This window comes from Dermacentor silvarum, chromosome 11 (genome assembly GCF_013339745.2).
Source record: "Dermacentor silvarum isolate Dsil-2018 chromosome 11, BIME_Dsil_1.4, whole genome shotgun sequence".
Classification (NCBI taxonomy): domain Eukaryota; kingdom Metazoa; phylum Arthropoda; class Arachnida; order Ixodida; family Ixodidae; genus Dermacentor; species Dermacentor silvarum.
Genome location: NC_051164.1, coordinates 9,825,836 through 9,846,215, shown reverse-complemented (window position 1 = coordinate 9,846,215; position 20,380 = coordinate 9,825,836). Strand labels below are relative to the sequence as shown.

Genomic DNA, 20,380 nt, shown 5'->3' with positions numbered 1-20,380 from the left:
GGAGAGAGCTTGATTTTTTTCGCCTGTCCTTTAGAGCGGAGGTCGTTCATGCTATATGTTGTAAACACCAACGAATATGCACGCATGCATATCCTTGACAAACTCAAGTACAGATTGTTTTTCTCTGAAGATATAAATCTATCATTAGGAAAGTTTGCCATAAATTTCATTAATTATTTGTGTTTGGTAATCTTTATTACGTATTTTGTAATTACTGTTTCTTTTCCGAAATGTACCTTCGAAATGTACATTTAGTACTCGTGTTTTGGTATACAATATTATGCTGTAAATTATTCTTTTTCTTGAAAAAAAGAAATCCTATGTAGGATCAACCAAGAACTTGAATGTTTCACTATGTGTCATGTAATTTTTCTTAACTCAAAGCGTACTTTACCTATGGCTATAATTTTTTCAAGAAATGTTGCGAAGTGATATATCAACAAATTGTATATTTTGGAATTTCTCTAAAAATTTTTGCCAGAGATGTTACTTACTCAAAAATGCTTTGAAAATGTTTTTTAATTGAATTCTTTATGGATTTAAAATTTTTTACATTTTTAAAAATAAACATTTGAAAGCACGTTCATTCACCTTCACTTTTATATACTGCATGACACTGTAAACTTAGTAGCTGTAGCACAAAAATTCCTAACTAGAACATACAAAAAACAGCCAATTTCCCCGTGGTAAGGGAAGAGTTAAAGAGCCCCAAGTGGTCAAAATTAATCCACTATAACATGCCTCATTACCATATACAGGTTCTGGCATGTTAAACCCTAGAATTAAACTTTATTTAACAGTGCCTGAGGCAGCTCAAGTAGTCCTCTAGGGTAGTAGTCCTCTGCAACCAGCTTCAACAATGGATCACAATCATGCCACTAATCAGGTTTGATTTATGGCTAGTGGAGCTTCTCACCACCAGTGGTTGTTCTATGATATTGTAGATGAGCATGCATGCCCCCTTCAGCATGTGGCGATCCATTGTGGCCCTGAATTGAACCCATGACTTCCATGAGGATGGTGTTAATAAATATATGGCCATCACATATCACAAAAAATGTGTTCAATAACCAGAGATGCCAGCATTCATACAGGCACAGCTTAGTCAAGCTATAGAATATGCAAGCTTGTTAATTATCTACAGTGATTCCACAGTTTCCCAAGAGAGGCAGGAAAATACTGGTTCAGAAGGCAAGAAATGTCTCCATTGTTGTTTAATGCTCGCCTGCACCAAATAATCATGCATATAGATTGAGCAATAATGGGCAATATATCAGCAACATGCTGTTTGTAAAGGGCCTGCAGAGCAACACCGGAGATGACTGACAATTGGTGATTGAGCCCGCACCAGAAGTACAATTAACATAAACATCCCTCACGCCCAATACAAAGGCATTTTAAGCACTATATAATAAATAAGAGGCTAAGGTGCTCAACAGTCTAGCAAAAGTAGAAGAGATTGTGATTGGTAGTGAACACTCGAAGCAGCGAATGAAAACATTTTTGGTTGTGTAGATAATGAGATCAAGATGAAAATATATCCAGAATATAGGTTATCAGCTTGGTGTTATACTTCAAAAGTGTGCAATCAGTTTATTAACCAGTACTAGTATATTATACTCATCGCAATCAGCAAAGCAAATCTGACTATCAAACCTGAAAAATGTCATTTTGGCTTTCAGGAGCTGAAGTTTCTCAGACACGTAGTCAGTCCCTGCGGTGTTTGGCCAGACCCCGTGAAGCTAGCTGCCGTCGCAGAGTTCCCGCGTCCAACAGACAAGAAGGCGGTTCAGTGATTCTTAGGTCTCTGCACTTACTACAGTCGTCTTGTCGAACGATATTGAAGAATCGCCAAACCATTATTGAGACTAACACGCCAAGATGTGCCCTTCGAATGGATGGAAGAGCAACAAGAAGTCTTTACAGAATTGTGGAAGTGACTGCGAACAGCCCCCATACTTGTGCATTTTGACAAGAAGGCTGACACAGAAATCCACACACATATGCCAGCAACATCGCGCCGAACGAGTAGTAGCCTACGTGAGCCGCAGTCCGACAAAGGAAGAGGTCAACTATTCCACGACTGAAAAGGAATGTCTAGCGGTCGTTTGGGACATCGGCAAGTTCCGAACCTACCTTTACGGCCGACCTTTACGCGTAGTAAGTGACCACCACTTCACTGTGTTGGCTTGTGAATCTTAGGCCACCTTCAGGAGTACAATGTCACAGTGGTATTTTGATCCGGACAGAAGCACGGCGACACTGACTGCCTCTCATGTGCACCTATACCTTTGAAGCCAAGTGACTTAGAGCAAGATTTCCCGTTTCTTGGTGTTGTAGACACTGTCGAGATGGCTGACCTCCAGCGTTCAGACAAAGCATTGCTTCCCCACGACCAATGTCACGAGGACTGACTTCTTACTGCCTCCGGAACAACATTCTCTACAAAAAACTTCAAAAACAGCCAAGAAAGGTTCCTTCTTGTCGTCCCAGTTTTACTGCATGAGGAAGTGTTGCAGGCGCGTCATGACGACCAGCGTGCCGGACACTTAGGCTTCGCCATGACGTTAGTGCGCATACGCCATAAGTATTATTGGATGGATGGATGGAAAAACTTTATTATGTTCCATTGGGTTGCTAGTTTCCTAGCCCGACGCGGGCCGCTCCCACGTTGGGACCGAAAGGCCTAGCTTATCGGCCGCTTCGCGGGCCCGTTGGACAGCCCATAGCTGTTCATCTAATGTGAGACTGCGTAGAGCTGCGTTCCACCATTCTTCAGTGTTGTCCTTGTCGCTGCTTAACGAAGAGCAGCAACAGAGCATATGACTAAGATATGAGGTGACGTTGCATTTATCGCACGTTGTAGGAGCAGAGATCTCCGGATAGATCTTGGTGATTAGATTAATAGCGGGTTCGGATACGTTCTTGTTTGTAAGAGCCTTAGCATAATGGCCTGGGCTCTATTTAGTTTACTGTGCGGAGGGAGGAAGACCCCGGGTTCTAGGTAGAAGTATTATTGGCCACAGCTATTCCCGTCTGTTCAGCGCTACGTCAGAAGCTGCTGTGATTGTCAGCAGCACAAGGTTCACCTTTGAAACCTGCTGGTCTTCTGCAACCCCTGAACCCTTCTCCTGCACCGCTTCAGCAGGTGGGAATGGATCTCCTCGGTCTGTTCTCTTCGTCGTTCGCAAGAACCAAATAGATAGTCGTCACAACAGACTACCTAATGTGGTACGCGGAACAAAGCTGTGACCCACGGAACCGCTACAGAAGTCGCGATGTTTTTTGTCCACGACATCGTACTACGTCACGGGGCCCCTTCCATCTTAATAACCGATCGAGAAACTGCGTTTACTGCTGACTTAATGCAGGAGATCGTCACGCTGACCCACACCAATCATCGGAAAACCACGGCCTATCACCAATAAACTAAGGGAGTGCCTTAATAGAACTAATGTCGATATGATCTCGATGTAAGTTGATGTAGAGAACAAATCGTGGGAGGAAATTCTACCATACGTGACATTCGCATACAGCAGGGCTGTGCAGGAAACCACCTGTTTCACACCATTTGAATTGGTTTATGGGCGCTGCGTAATAACACCTTTAGACGTCATGCTCCCGGTAGACAACGGAACAACAAGAAGTGACAATGCTGACATCGACCAGAAAGCCGCAGAAGCTCGACAGCTTGCTCGCAACCGCATCCGCAACCAGCAGAGTACCGACGCCCGCCGTTACAACAGTGGCCGAAGGAACATCCAGTACGAACCCGGCGACTACGTTTGGGTGTGGACACCCATGGATCATCAGGGGCTGTCGGAAAAATTACTGCACAGATATTTTATCCCGTACAAGATCGTCAGGCAACTCAGCAACGTGAACTATGAGGCAGAGTACTAATATGAGCTCGAGCCGACGGCGGGCACGAGCCGAAATTGTCCACGTATAGTACGGATGAAGCTGTACAATACCTACTAGCCTATACGTAATATATGTATAGCTAGTAGTATAGTATACTATAGTATAGTATAGTATAGCGGTGAATTTTGCATAGTAAGTATAGTATACGTATAGTATATATATATATATATATATATATAGTATAGTATACGTATAGCTAGTAGTAGTAGTAGTAGTAGTAGTAGCCTTGCATTACATTCGAATAATGGCAAAATTCACAATTTTAAAACAATTTTCCTAAATTCCACGTTTTTTAGCACTACGTTGGCAACCTGTGCCTTTACGTGTCTCGAATCCAAGTATATGTACGCATTATAGCGAAGCTCCCATAAAAGCCCTTGACCCTCTCCGATCGGCGACCCTTTTCGCGTGGGGAGTAATGACTAAGTAAGCTGCCCACTACAGGCACAAGATCGCCAGAGAGAAGACAACAAAGGGCGCAGTTGTGCGTGTGTTCTTACAAGTGTCGGCCAACATTAAAGAAGGCTGTTCTCTTTCGGCGAGCTCGTATTATCTTCGTGACAATATGCTCCCAAAAAAGGCAGAGGTCTCCATGCACCGCTTGCATTTTCAATCTTCGAGTGCATGATTTCCGCTTGTCACTTGCACTTGAGTGGCCATCATGCACTTGAGTCTATGACGGCCACTAAGATAAACAAAGTTCACAATGTGGCCCTTTGGAACAAAATCTGTCCAGTTCTTTCGTTTGGTGCAATCCACCTACCTAGCAATGTGGTAGCGTATTTACTCAATTGTAACGCGAGTTTTTTTCATTATTTTTGTTGCTTGAACTCGACCCTTGTGTTACATTCCATTCGAATAATGGCAACATTCACAATGTTAAAACAAATATCCTAAATTCCGAGTTTTTTAGCACTACATTGGCAACCTGTGCCTTTACGTGTCTCGATCCAATCCAAGTATATGTATGCATTATAGCGAAGCTCCCATAGAAGCCCATACATCCTGCAATGGCAGCTTCATGATGATCTATTGGCATCCCCTTTAAAATGGGGTTTGTGAAGGCACGGCAGCGCCATCTACAATTTGTGGGGCCAACTTCTCAGTGGAAAAAAATCAACGTTTCCTGTTTGCGGCTTGTGGCGTCAGGTCACAGAACATCACATACACAGAGCACACATCAGTACAAAGGTACAAAGTAAGCGAGTATATTCGCCACAACATTGCGTCACAATGGAATACGAATACACCCATCTGTATTTATAGGTCTCATTCTATAATGGCAGGTATTACTCTGGTGAGCCTTGAGAGTTTTGCACGAATTCAGAGCAATGGTTTCACCCAGATGTTCACCTAAGTACCACATGCATGTCTCCTTAGTGCCAACACAAGTCTTATTTCGGTGTTAAGATAAAATCAACATTCCATTGAAAAAATTCACAAGAACCACACTTTAATCTTCACTAACACAGCGTGCTTGCCACCTGCAGTTTCTCTGGTACTGAAGACATAGCTCAAACATATTTTGTGAAAAGGTAGATAAAAAATAAGCTTACCAATCAAATCTTATAAGGTTAATAGTACATATCTTATAAGGTTAATACTACATACAGGTACATATTGCCATTACTTTTTATGGCTATGCATAAAAGATTTTTGATGACATCACTCTCAAATATGGTGTAACAATTTCGGCATATCTCAGCACGCATCTCCACAAGCAAACTTCACAAAGCCTGCAGTTTCGCACTCATAATTATTCGTGGATGGAAGCAAACAGCCTCTGACTTCAACTTTTTTTCTATTCTAATGAACCTGTCTGTACTTTTTAAAATGTTTCCATTGGCGACATATCGGATGCATAATTTTCATAAACTAGCGCTTTGCCCCGCGAGATGTAGTTGCGATTCAATCGCACGACCATCATTGATGTCGCTGCTCATTGGTTTGGAACTGCATTTCAACCTTGCCGTTGTGACCACGTGAATCGAGCTTGTCCAATCCATAGACAAGTCGACCGAAGTCAAAGCTTGTTTTTGTTGGAATCGACGCCATCTTCGATGTACAGTGGAACCTCGATTATATGTCCCCCGGTCATGCGACGACCCACATCTTGTGACGAATTGGTTTGGTGCTGGCAAAACTCCCATAGAAATAATGTATTAAAGACCTCAATTATACGAGACAATTTTACACTGAACCCTCCTCGTACGATGCCTCTCTGGTACCGTCCAAGAAAAAGAAAAAAAAAAGGCCTAAGCAGATGCAGGCTAAGACGTGAGCACACTACAGCCAGCTTATAGTGGGTTTACCCGAATGAAATGCGACTGCAATTGTAACGCGAGGGGCGACTTTCCAGTCACGCGCAAAAAATAAAAGAATAATAAATAAAACCGCGAATGTAACGCGAGATGAACGGAAAAAGGAAAATGGTACCTTTACTCAAGGAATCGCAATTTGGAATCTAGTTCTCGTCACTCATGGTTGTCTTAAGAGGAGACAAAGCTTTCCTTGGGCGGTATTCTCGGGTGATCACTTTCGTAGATAGTTTCACTTTCGCGAAATTTCGCGTGACTCGGCACTGAAAGCGGCCGCAACAGGTGTTTCTGGTGCTGTCCTAAGCTCGCTATCAGCGCCAAGAGGTCTGTCGGCCGTATACTTCGAGGCGTTCGGTGCCGGGACGAGCAGAGGCTGACAAAAGTGATCGCCCAAGAATCAAGTCATCTTCTGTGCCGTCGAGCTTGTACGAGATTTAAGTACTTCTTAAAAGACCACACAACCATTTTATTCGGGGTCAGTACCAGGCCACTTCCAAGTTCCACAGAGCCTTTCCGACTGGCCTCGCACTTAAAGAGGGCCTGCCACTGGTCTTGCCATCCGCAAATTGTCGTCGTTGAGACCCCGAGCTGCGGCAGAGTTTCCCAGTTCCTCAGCCATCAAAATTACTCGTCTCTTGAAGCGGCCATCATACCGAATGTGCTGCGTCGCCATAACATCACGAATGAACGGAGTTGAACTGGAAAAGGCCATAGACGTATTGCAGCATCGTAACCAGTCACAAGCACAGCAAAAACAGCGCCGATTCCAACCAAAAACAAAGTCAAGCTTCGGTCGGCTTGTCTATGGATTGGATCGAGACCTAAAGTTACAGGCTGCCAATGTAGCGCTAAAAATCGCGGGATTTCGAATTTTGTTTTAAAATGGTCAATTTTGCCGTTATTCGACTGTAAAACGAGGGTTGAGTTTGGGCAACACAACTCACAAAGAAAACTTGCGTTACAGTCGAATAAATATGGTAACTTTCTATTTAATAATTTAGTCTACCTTCCATGGAGCAGTGCAGGAAACTTAAACACAAACCCTTTTTCTAGCATTTCTACCATAACAACAGTGGCGTGCAGAGGCGAAGGTGGAGAAAAAAGAAAGCTTCAGTTGCCGGGAAGCCTGACAAGCATTCAGGGATTTTTTATCGCTATTGCGTTCCACTCTTAAAGGCGAAGCCTAAGCGTCCTCCAATTTTTATTCCTAAATTAGCACGTGCTAACATGCGAGACATTATAATGACTCTTACTGCTACATATCATCTTTATCTCAATGCAGCTTTGAGTGGCGCCTAACGTCATGCAATCGCAGCGCCAGTAAATATGCTCAATGTTGTAGAGAAATTGATACTGAACTTTGTTTCACGGCTACATAACTACAGTAGCCGACCGATTTTCCGGACTTCGCGGGGATTGAAAAATAGTCCGAAAAATCGAGCAGTCCGAAAAACCGAACAGTCTGAAAAACTCGCCCCCCCCCCCTCCCGCCAAAAAAAAAAGAAAAAAAAAGTGATGCAAAATGTCGCAGTTTCGCCCAAAATGCGGAGCATCGATTGCGATAGCAAATTAATAGACAGCGATACGAAGTAAGGATGTTAGTTTTAGCGGCCGTATAAAGTTATAAATATGCGCTTACTAACTGAAAAAAACACGGTGCCACGCGCGCACAGGTTACATGAAGACATCTCGCTCGATGACCGCGGGTAAATTGACCTTCGCGCTGTCTATTCTCTCTCTTCAACGCGAACGACGAAAAAAAAAAAAAAACCCACACAGCGCATACGAAGCTACTGGCACTCGGCGCACGCCCTTTGTACCCATCGCAGATCACTTTCAAGATACGGTGCCTGCGTGGCAGCTCCGTCGGCAGCAGCCACAAGAGCGGAACGCAACTCCCCACCGTCTCCGTCGCCTTCTCCCCCTTCTCCCCGTGCCCCGAGAGCGAACGAAGTCCGCGCGCCTGCGCCTCCGGGCGCCTTCCTCTCTCGCGTGCGCGAGATTAAATAGGTGACCCGTAAAAGAGCGAGGGATTCTGGGATGCGCCGTCTGCTCGCTGTTTCCGGTTCGATGAAGCGCAGCCGCCGCCACCGCTTCGCCGTTGAAGCCTATTGATGCGCTTGCAGTCCGGCTCTGTCACACTCGAAGATTACCCGGTTGCAGGCGCCTAGCAAAACCATGGTTCAGCCGTTGGCTGCTCAATTTCAAGCGTTAAAGGTAAACTTATGTAACTACTGCCTTGCAGCATCCCTTGCTGAGTCAGCTGTGCACAAGCATCAGAGGCATGGCTGCCACTTTCAAAACTGAACCAGCAGTGAACAAAAAGAAAATGAACGTACAGTGCCACTTTTGAGGCGGTGATAAGCTGTGTAAGGGCCGACACGGAATGATTCCCCAGGATATTTCTTTCTCTAACATTGACTCAAGCAACAATAACTATTTCAATACTCGCATGCACATATAGAGGTATTATGAAACATGGTTTTACGACGCAAATTTAAACGGGACACAGCGAGATACATACATAATACTCGTAACCAACTAACCCACCTTAGCTCATCGAACACAGATAGAGGTAATGCGCAACCGTAATATGTCAGCGATACGGCCATTTCCCCATCTTGTTGAGAAAAAAGCGAAGACTTCTAACTACGTACCACTTCAAATGCACCTCGAGTTTCAACCAAGAAATGGCGTTGACAGCGCGCAATTTTCAAACATTTTCAGCACCTCATTATCTAATTAGGCTAGCTGCTCCGTTACTGACCATATCGGTTGCAGCGACGATCACAGCTAGGGCAGTATTTACCAGGCTGATATATCGCGTCAGCACCTGATTTTCTAAGTAATGCTTCTATACGCTTGATAAATTATCGGCTCAAGATAGCTTTCTCATCTCTCTGACTGATCCGCAGGAAGAGCAGTCAGTGACGGTGCGTCCAAGCAGCGGCAAATGTCGTAGAGCTAAGCCTGGCAGAAACAAAAAAGGCTGCCGAAACTAAAACCAGAATTCGTTTATGAATAAAAGCGTATCCTTGCCTTTCTTAGCTCGTAATCGTCGTGCCCAGAGTGAACTGAAACCTAGAAATCAGCTGCATGAATGGTACGACCTTGCTGGTCGACAAAGCGGACGGAAAGCTTCGCACGACTAACAGTTGAAACCGCGTAGAAAAACACGTGCGCCGGGCATGCCGCCGATGCCCCCGCGTCGTCCGTCGAACCGGAAGCTGCTAGCAGACGGCGCGCCCCACAATTCCCTGCGATTGCTCGTTTTACGGGTCACCTATTGCGGTTGTCGGCTGACCCTCGCACAGCGTACGGCGCAACCTAAACTTAAAAAAAAAACGGATTCCGCTTAAGTGATTATGATGATGGTGCTGAGCTGACGGAAAAAAACAAGAAAAAACAAAACAAAGCAAGTGCCGCTTTTTGGAATGTTTTGTCGGCCAAGGAAGAGCTGGCATGGCCTCGGAGACTAGAGGATAGCATGCTTGTACTAATCTTGAAGGCTATACAGGGGGGCACTGGAAGCCAAGCCCGGCCAAGCCACCGGAAAATCCAACATGGCGGCCCCCAAGATCGGGTAGCGTGGCTCGGAGCGAGCGATTTAGTCCGGAAAATCGAACATTGCCACCTAGATTCGTCCGAAAAATCGGTCGCGAAAATGCATTAGCTTTATGGGAATCCTGATGGTGCATCTATGAAGTCCAGAATATCCAACAAGTCCGAATTTTTGGAGTCCGAAAAATCCGTCGGCTAGTAGCTTTATCAGCAACAGTATCCGTGACTCTATGGTGGATGGTGGCTAAAGGGACACTAAAGGCACGTAATAAGTCGACGTGGACTGTTTAAATACCATTCCAGAAACCTCGCAACACTTGTTTCGTCCCAAGAAAAGCCTTAGTTTACTAGAAAATTTCATCTTTCAAGGGTTTGAATACCTTTATCACAATTCAAATCTCTCACCACCAAACCGGGGAGTGGTGACGTTGCATACGTCATCACTGCCCTTTTCTGCCATCGGTGAGTGAAACGGCAGTGCAGTTTTTGCTCGAAATGTAACCATGCGGCTATGGAGAAATCGAGCCAACACAGAGCGGTGGATTTGCCGCTGCAGCTGCTTTTGGTAAAGTGGTGTGGATAGTTCGGTCATCCTATGACATCACCTGTAAGTGAAATTCTTGGCTATTCGCAGCTGTACGTGTTTTGCGAGTCAGCAAAACCAGCGCAGCACTACACGATAATGAAACTATTGAAATGTGAAAGTGCGGGCGGCACAGAGTTGAGAGAAAATGAAACCTTTCGACCACCCGAGTCATTGTCAAGGGTAATGCCAATGAGTTCTTTTTTCTAAAAAATTAAATAGAACTGGACAAGCAGCATTTTCTTTCATTTTGTAAAGCAACACAATGATTATTTATAACACATGGTTGAGTACTATTGCCAGAATTTGAATGAGGAGTGCCTTCGTCGACGGGCAAGTACTTGAATGTCCCGGGGGAGTCTCTTATCGTGTCCTGCATTTACCCAATTTCTCCATTACTAAGGCTCTGTTCGCGATAATATTGACGCCTTAGAGATTCTCCAACACTAATCTATCACTTTAGCTTGATTTAACATGTGCCTTTAGTGTCCCTTTAAGCTGCACAATGCTTCAGCCTCTTTATATTGTACTTTTTTTCACTTGCTGCTTGTTTGAGCCCCTTTAAAAGGGGATGAATCCTTGTGATAAAAAAAAAATATAACAAGTAGTAACAACTAATCAGGCTAGTTCTGGGCAGCCAGTTTATGGCACACTGCTGCCTGCAGTACATGGGCTGCTTACACATTGTGCTAAACGTGTTAGCCTGCTTAATTCGACAGCACTGTGCAGCGACTCTGATGGCTCTGATACGTCAGTAGGCACTTCCATTGCAGCACTGTCTGTCCCTTGGCACATTGCAGCCATCCGTGCATATGGGAGAACCCGCTTTCTTGTCACGTTGCCTGTACACAAGGCGAGCAGCGCTGCGCTGCTCTGTGTAGTCAACATATGTTCCACGGCTACTTCTGCTGCCTCCGTGGGAACTTCCTGTTGAGCCTCATTTCGCTGCCGAACCTCCTCAACAGTGCACACAGAGCGGAATTCTCCTGTGGAGCTCTGTCAACTAAGGATAGCCCGGCCCCAACTCACAAATATCTCTTTGCATGCCACCGCACGGAAAAGGGACACCTTTTCTGCAACGATTTGTACGCCAAACTGCATTGAGGCAGCAAATGATTTTAGGCGCAAGAAATATAAGAACGGACGACAGAATAAGAGACATGGGCTGTCCGTGTCTTTTATTCTGTCATCCACGTCATATTTTTTGCACCTAAAGCCATTTCTAGTCAGTACCAACTAGCCCGACAGCAGACGTTACTATGCATTGAGGCACACAACAGCAATGCTGAGCTTTTTTTTTTGAAGACACCTTTAATAATCAAGGAGCGCTACTATGAGGGAGTTTTGCAAGAACACGTGGAATGGTAACCTATAAATATGACTCTGCTTCTATCAATCTCTTCCTTGCTTTCTTTACTCGAATACTCAAACACCGCGTATTTCGAAAGCTGACCAATCCCCGCGCCCCTGACCGCAGTACCCCACTTCGACCTAGCGGAGGGATCACCGCAAGGCGACAATTCTGGGCAAAGGAAATGCCCCACACCTTCACACCTCCCAGTTCTAGCCACCCTACCTGTGGCCTTTCGCGCTTCGACTCAATTAATCCGCGATGTTATGGCAACGCAGCACATTCGATATGACACCCGCTTCGAGAGACGAGCAATTTCGATGGCCGAAAACAAGGTAAACTCTGCCGTAGCTCGGCGGCTCGACAGAAATGATTTGTAGATAGCAGGACCAGTAGGAGGCCCTCTTTAAATGTGTGGCCGGGCGCCGGTCGGAAGGGCTCTGTGGACCTCTTAGTAGCCTGGTATCATCCCCGAATAAAACGGTTGTACGGCGTCGTAAGACGTACATAACCTCAAACAGGCTCGAAGATGACATGATCTCGTACGATGACTTTCAGAGATGACTTGGCTCGTCCTGACACCGAACCCCTCGAAGTGTACGGCCAATAGTGCTCTTGGCACTGATAACGAGCTTGACGCACTGCCAATAACACTTGTCGAGGACGCTTTTGGTATCGAGTCATGCAAAATTGCGCAGAAGTGAAACTATCTCCGAAACGGATCACCCAAGAATACCACCCAGGAAAGCTGTCTCCACCTCAGCCGACAACAATAACTGAAGAGAAGTTGTTTCCAAGTTGTGTTTTCTTGAATACAGCATTTCTTCTTCTGTTCATCTCACATTACATTCATGGTTTTATTATTTTTTTAATTTCACAGGACTGAAAGTAGTCACTTGCGTTACAATCGTGGCCGCGTTACATTTGAGTAAATACGGTAGTTTATTCTTGAGAAAGTGTCGCAGATCAGAAGAACTGCATTGAAAAACGTTTTCAGTGAGCTACAGTTAAACCTCGATATAACAAACTTCAATACAACAAAATTCTTAATATAATGAAGTATTTAACTTTCCGTCTCATCCATAGAACACCATGTACTTAGAACCTCAATATAATGAAGTATATATAATATATAATAACGATTTCTATATAACGAAATTTTACTGCCGCCTCGAAGGAATACCGATACAATAAAGGGAAACTTCCACGGATGCAGATGGTGAAGTGGTTGAATTACAAATGGCTCTTGCCAAACGCACCTCTAAATTTGCGCGCCGGCCGTTCAACCAAGAGGAACCGCCAAAGCGGATCAGCGTCACCTTCCGTATAAAGTCCAGTCTGGTAAGATCCTATCGTGCCCCGCACACTGTATGCTTTGGCGAGTTAAATCGTGCGAAGGTGAACCGAGAAAGATGGTGGCGTATCTTCCCATGCGAGCAAGAGGAAGTGGGGGAGGGAGCGCGTGCATGCAAAGGGAGGGAAAAAGGGAGGGGGGGCAGGTTGGCATGCATCTCCTTTTCTAGTGCTGCCTTGGCTGTGCATAGCCGTCAGTGCAGCCAAGTGCATGTTCATAAGCAACCTGCGTGCCCCGTTTTAGAGGTAATCTGCTGCGTGAGCAATGAGTGAGATGCCGAAGTGGCGTGGCATCACGTAAGCTGTCTGCCCGGGCGTTTAGTACTGGAAGCTGCCTAATGTCGAGTTTTGGAGAAGTGTGAAGCGAGAGGCAGACGAAGCATTCACTCTCTGCTGCTGGCGCTTTTCATGATCGTGTAGTCCCACTATGGGCGACGCTATCAGACGCAGGCACGGATTTGACGCGTAAGCATGGCTGGCTTCACTTTGTATCGCCAATCTAAAGATATTGCCGACACAAATGAAACCGTATCTTTCGTTGCTGTCTCTCAAATTCAACAAAATGATTTTTTTTTCATTTAAATTTCCTTTTCCTATAGCCCACTAATTCAGGAAATTTTGCAGTCCCTTCAGCGTAAGAAAAATCCATGACTGTACTTATTTGCATAAAAGGTTGAATTTCAATGAAATTTCTATATGACAAAACAAATTGCCAATTTTACCGACTTTGTTACATCGAAGTTTAACTGTACTTCTATGGCTGCACGACTTGCATTGCCTGCTAAGTATAGATAACGTGACATGCCCCTCTGTCAGACTGGACTGTCTTTGAACATTCCAGGAGGGTATAATCGATAAAGCATAATGCTGCACTCAACAGCTGAGTGAACTTTGGATTGTTGAAGTGGCATTAACAATGAGGACAGGCAAATGGACACACACAATAGCGCCAACTCCAGCAACTTCTTTTCCGAATGCGATATAAAGCGCAGTGCACATGGCATCTTTAATCCTGCATGTGTGCGATATGCACGAGTACAAGTATGTGCAGCTGTTTCCAATAACGCCTTTGTTGAAGTAAGCACTTGCGTGCGTCTACCTTGCTCGTCCTTGTTGTTTCATGCATTTAAACAATCCAAAGTATGCCTTACCTACAAGGCCAAACGTCTACGCTTGACAAGCTGAGTGAATATAGCAAATGGTGCGTAGTACCTTGCATACACTGGTTGTGCTCAAAGTGCACTCGGGGGTCAGTCGTGCCTCTGCGGCAGCTTGCTGCCATCCTGCCAGAAGCAAAACATGCGGGTTAGTGCATTTACACAAATAGGCTTCTCTAAGCACTGCAGCTGTTAAAAAGGTCAGAATACAATCAGCACACGGCAGAGGGTGTTGCATCATCAATGTACTTTAGAAAGCGGTAATGATTTATTCCTTTTTATGTACCTTGCTGCGTGAGAAATATATAAGAAACACAGGGGTGGAAGTGGCCGAGGGTGTTTTGGAGCAGCTCCGGGAGCAGCAAACTTGCCACTCTTGAGCTGGTTTGGAGCAGCAATTACCTATTTTGGAGCACAAGATATGCATTTCGGAGCAGCTCGGTAAAGCTCAACATGCGTAATACTACAGGCAGATCAAGAAAAGGTGTTTTTTATTTGAATTTACAGAACAGTATGAAGTTACATACTGGCTGTGCAAATTAATGTGGCCAAGAAATAAGACCTTTACATGAATGGCGTCCACTAAATGTCGAGCTTTGTTTGTTCTAGCCATGTTTGTTTCAGTCGCTGGTGCACTGCGTGCCTAAAAAGCAGTGTAGTCGCCATCCATGATCGCATAGATAGCGACCGCGATTTCGTCAGCAGTTGTTGCAGCAAACGGTAGTTTCGTTCTGACTCGGTGCATGCGTCGGCTGGGTAGCGACTTTACAATTGCTAGTAGGTACAGCGGGGGCATGGCACTGCGGGTCACGTGACTTCCGCTTAACACATATCATGGCAATCATGGAGCTCCTAGGTGCCTAGGGACAATCGCTTAGGGACTTTGGAGGCACTGGTCTCCGCTGAGCGTGGCAGAGACCATTATAAAAAAATACTGCTCCAGTCAGGTGAGATTATATAGATTATAGTGAGATTATATTTGGATCATCAAAACACTGATGCATTTATTTAGGAATACCATCGTTTCTGTCTCAACACATCAATATTTTGATGATACAAATATAATCTCATGATCAGGGAGGGAGCAGTCTACCTGACTGGAGCAGTACTTTATTTGGGGTGTTGCTCTGCTGCGCTGCGCAACGCCCCAACGACCACCGCTTCACGTCGGCGCTCGGTACCATGGCTTCCGCCGCGGCACCGGGGTACAAATGCGAGCAGTATCCGCTTGTTTACACCACCACAGTTCACCAAGATCAAAAGCCGTCATGCCACACCACCACTACTGCAAGAATTTCGGCCACTAGAACAAACGCTACCATAATAAAGCACGGCCGGCGTGGCCCCGACACCGCCTGAAATTCAACGGGCCCTAAACGATTCGCTCCCTACGCACGTAGGAGCTGCGCTCGGCAAGGCCGCTGCGCCCGGTCCCGGAGATAAGAGAGCCACGCTCAGCGAAGACCAGTGCCTCAAAAGTCCCTAAGCGATTATGTCCCTAGGCACCTAGGAGCTCCACGATTGCCATGACGACACGTGTTAAGTGGAAGTCTCCGCTGTACCTACTAGCAATTGTAAAGTCGCGGCCGGGTACGGCCACGCTAGCAGCAAAAACGCGCGCGTCATGCCGCGGGCGGCAAGGTGCCGCGCGTCAGCACCTTGCCGCGAAGTCCACTGTGGCAATTGCGTATCGCTGCGCGGCAGCGCGATAGGATCTCGTGCGCTCTCGGTACGCGGAATCACCGTGAGCGAAAAGGGTGCGATCGGACAGCGTCCATAAATCCCTCCATAGAACCGCGAGAGACGACGATCGTCGATTGATAACCCGGCGCAAAGCGGCGGGTTATTGGCTCCGTGACGTCACCCTCGTCGCTCTCAGCACCCTCGACAAGCCGTAAAACCCCCGATTCCTGCCACTTTTGCCGCGTGCGGCATGTCGCGTTGCCGCTCGCGGCATGATGCGCGTTTTTGCCACTAGCGTGGTCGTACCCTTAAGCACCGCTAAGTAGCCGTTTATAATCGCGTCGATAGCAGCCGCAATTGCGACAAACAGTTGTTTCGGTTTGACTCAGTGCAAAGCTGTCGAGGATGATGAGCACCGGCTACATCGAGATGGACGTGCGATCTGTTGGCAGTCAGCTTACTGGCGAAAAAATAATCGGGATGTGCGCGCGGTAGTGCAAATGATGATGATAATCGCAAATGATGGCATGCACCGTGGCCGTGCTGCGAAGGAAGTCGCGAGGCCTCAATCGCCGCTGCGAGAGCCAATCAGTCACGAGATGACAAGAATTGCAGCTTCCGCACTGCTTTTGTGCTAAATAGTGAAAGGGTTTGCTCATCCATTACACTAATAAAAGCGTGCTGACGTAGTAAGCATTTGCTTATTGTTTTCTGGATACCCTGATAATTCGGACATTTTTTTTTCTATCCCGTGAAATTCGAATTAACTAGGTTTTACTGTAATATGTGATATATACTATTCGATTCGAAATTATTCGACCAAATCACTATTCACTTTGAATTTGCTTCGAGCCTCAAATCCACTATCCACCAAACGCGCGCGGCGTTGGCAACTGTTGTCGGTGCCTCTGGGGGCGGCTCAGAAGCTTTCGACGAGATCAGAACGGGACACTCGTCGAGCAGCGTCGGAAGTCTTTACCACCTTCTCGCCTCGCAACGTTTTTATATAAATAGGCATTTGGTGCCGCAGCTGAATGTCGCCTCCCTCCCTCCCTCCCTCCCTCCCGTCCGTCCCTCCCGTTCGTCCGTCCCTCCTGTCCGTCCGTCCGTCCGCCGTCCGTCCGTCCGTCCGTCCGTCCGTCCGTCCGTCCGTCCGTCCGTCCGTCCGTCCGTCCCTCCCGTCCGTCCGTCCACGGCCTTTTGCACGACGGAAGAAGTCGCGTTTACTCGATATATATGGTGAGTGTAATGGAGGAAAGGGCCGATTAATTCTGCAGCCCTTCATGGAGCACGGTGCAGAAGGCACGTTTGATCTCCGTCGTGCGTTCGCTCCCCGTGAAACCGTGCGTCCCTCATGCCCTTTCACTCGCACATAAAGCATACGGCACGCGGCGACGATTTCATCGCCGTTGACGTTATACAAAATCTCACGGCGACAGCTTAAATCTGCTTTGGAGTGTCCATATAAAATATAGCATCAGTTTGAGTGTTAATTAATCAAGTTTAACAAGCAGGTCATGACGGAAGATTGCTAGTTGTGTTTCACATGAAAGTCCCTTACAAAAACTTTGTTGAGAAGGGTGAAAGAAGTTTACCGAGTCTAAGAAGTTAATGATATGAGAATATATGACATGTTGCATGATTTTGCAATGGACACTAGTCAAGGGAGCGGTAGTTTAAGGGGAGTCTTTGTTACCCGTTTCGAAGAGTGGAACGACCTTTCTCACTTTCCAATCGTCTGGTAAGGTACCTGTAGATGACTGCGAGAACAATGCTGTGAAACATGCAGCAGGTACATACAGTAGACTCGCGATAATTCAAACTGACAATTCAAACTTTCGGTTAATTCAAACAAGTTTCACATTTTTGATTGGCCCGTTATGTTTTCAATGTCGTTTAAGGTCGCTTAATTAAAACTGCGCCATAGCGTTAATTCAGTTCATTCATACTTTTTGCTTGTCCATGCCAAAAAATATCTGCTGCCTTTGTCACTTCTAGCTGAACATTTGCGTTCTTACATCAATAAAAGTTGCAAATAAAGCCGATTGCCTGCCCACACGTGTCAAAGCCAACAAAACTAGCAATACCGTACACCAACAATCACGTGTTAAGGAAGAAAGAAGAAGAAAGAAAAAAAGAAAAAAAAAACGAGCCGGCAAGCGCGGTGCGTACGAAAATGACGCGCTTGACCCTCGGCCATCTCACCTTTCCCCGGTGCGCGCACGTGCCAAAGTGGCCAAACCGCGCGCACCAACAGAATCGCGCATTGATCAAGAAAAGCGAAAAAAAACAACACTGAGCTAACTGAGAAGGCAGGTGCGGCATGTACGAAAATGCGAAAGTATGAAACCATGAACCTCGGCCGATCCGCACACCAACATATTTTATTCATGGTGAAAATGACGTACAGCGCGAAGGACTGGGACTGAGTGAGAGAGACGTTTTATCATTCCATCACCGGCTGCGCCACCCTTCACATCATGCCGCCTCGAGGGAAGTAGCTAACTCTTTCCGTGAAGGATAAATTATAGTGTAGACCGCTTATAACGTAAGTCGCCGGAGTCGCGAATATCCACACTATAAGCAGTACCGCACTATAACCAAAGCAACAATTTTCAAGGCCCGCACACATGCAAAACATGTGCACCGAGCCGCCACGCGAATGCGACAGTCGAGGAATGCGGCTAGAACGTTTGCATTCAATGTACAGTCGAATCTCGTTAATTCGAACCAAATCACGCGGCGGCGCCTCCGACCGGCATTGCTCTGGCACCGCCACAGAGTAAAAGCTTAGGAGAGACCCCTCAATGTCGTGCGCGAAAAAAAAGAAAAAAAAAAAACGCGGCGGAAATTTCACCCTCTCTCAAATGGCAAGGTCGCCGATTCTGCGTTGAGCCGGAACATGCGTGTACATGCCGACGTCTCAGCCACGCTACCGTAGCCACGCGTAGAAAATAGCAGTGAACCCTTCTTTCTCCTTTATGCTTTCTCTACCTTCTAGTCACGTGTTGACCTTGCACGCTGCGGTTACGGCGAAGCGGGAAGCAGCGGCGCTGTCCCAGGCCGGCCAACGAAACTGCCCACGCCGGCAAACGCCCGCTTCCCGATAACGGCAGAAAACGAAACTTCGGGGTGCTGGCACCGGGCCGGCTGGCGGGCGCGCACGGCGACAGTCGAAAGTGAGGGAGCTACGAGGGAGGGCGAGGGGAGCCACTGAAGCGGCGGAGTTGCCGAGGCGAAATCCGCTTCCCTGTCGCCCTCCTCCCTCACATTCCACGGTCTCCACGTGCACCCTTCACCGTGCTGTGCCGGCGCCGCCCGCTCCCTGAAGTTTCATTTACTGCAGTTATCGTGAAGCGCGCGTTGGCCGGCGTTGGCAGTTTCGTGGCCCTCGCTCGCTATGCGCGCCGTGATATTTCACGACTCGCACTCAAGATCCTGGTTTCAGCCTCACTGGCTGTTCATTCGCACCACATGCCCTTCTCCTCCACTTCGTCTCTCTTTCTTCCTCGTGCACTCCTTGGGGCGCCCGTTTGAGGGGAGCGTTCGCCGTCTCCGCTGACTTCCATACTCCCAAGCAGCCGCACTGTAACCGGTATTTCGTTTTCCGCAACTGCACTATAAGCGATACGTGTATACATGGAGTGTTATGGGAAAATTAACAGGAGTCTGAAAAGACCGCACTATATCCGGTCCTGCACTATAAGCGGTTACGTTATAAGTGGTCTATACTGTAGCTGCAATAGAAGTTGATGTTGGAATGACGAAGACTTCAGTAGCACTGAAATATGGGATAGCGAAGAGCATGCTGATGACCATCATGAAAGCGAAGAACAAGCTTCGGAACAATGCAAACCGAATACGGCATGGAGGCGTGCAGCCAAACGGCACGGTGCAGGGCCGGTACGATATCGGATGCCACGACAGCATCACTTTCGTTTTTGAGCAACTGTGTGTGCGGCACCATTTGTGCCTGTTTCAACGGATTGGAACAACCACCTATCTTACCACTATGGGAACTGCAGCCGCTCAAGCGTTCCTGTCACCTCTTGAGCATTTATGACACTGTTGGCTAATTTATAACGAGCCGACATCACAAAACTTTAATGCTCAGGCACAACTCTGACCCAGAATGTGGAGCTCACTTTGGACATTCCGGAAAGGTTTGGCACCATCCCAAATGGACCTGGTGATAATAGACCGAGTTCGAGACTTCAATCTGTCTGAAAGAAAAATCCCAGGTTTTAAGTACTAAGAGAGCTGTCAAAGGTTCTGACCAGCCAACATTCTGCAATCCCAGAGGGTGTTAGATCATGAAACATTCTTAGGTACAAATATGAGCCCCTAACTAGGATGGATGTTCAGAGCTCCTTTATTGCATACCAAGCAATATTCAGTGAAAGAAGGCGCAACACGAAATGCGAAAACTTTCTGATGGTGCTTGTTTGTT

General features: G+C 46.6%; 1 protein-coding gene across 1 annotated transcript in view; it reads right to left on the bottom strand.

The window, feature by feature from the left end:
• The window catches only part of LOC119433693 (aldehyde dehydrogenase, dimeric NADP-preferring-like), an 81,758-nt gene that overhangs the window by 3,740 nt on the left and 57,638 nt on the right, over positions 1-20,380 (bottom strand). The window contains 1 exon segment of the mRNA XM_037700947.2: positions 14,303-14,373. Coding sequence (XP_037556875.2) covers positions 14,341-14,373 — 33 coding nt within the window. The 3' untranslated portion in view covers positions 14,303-14,340.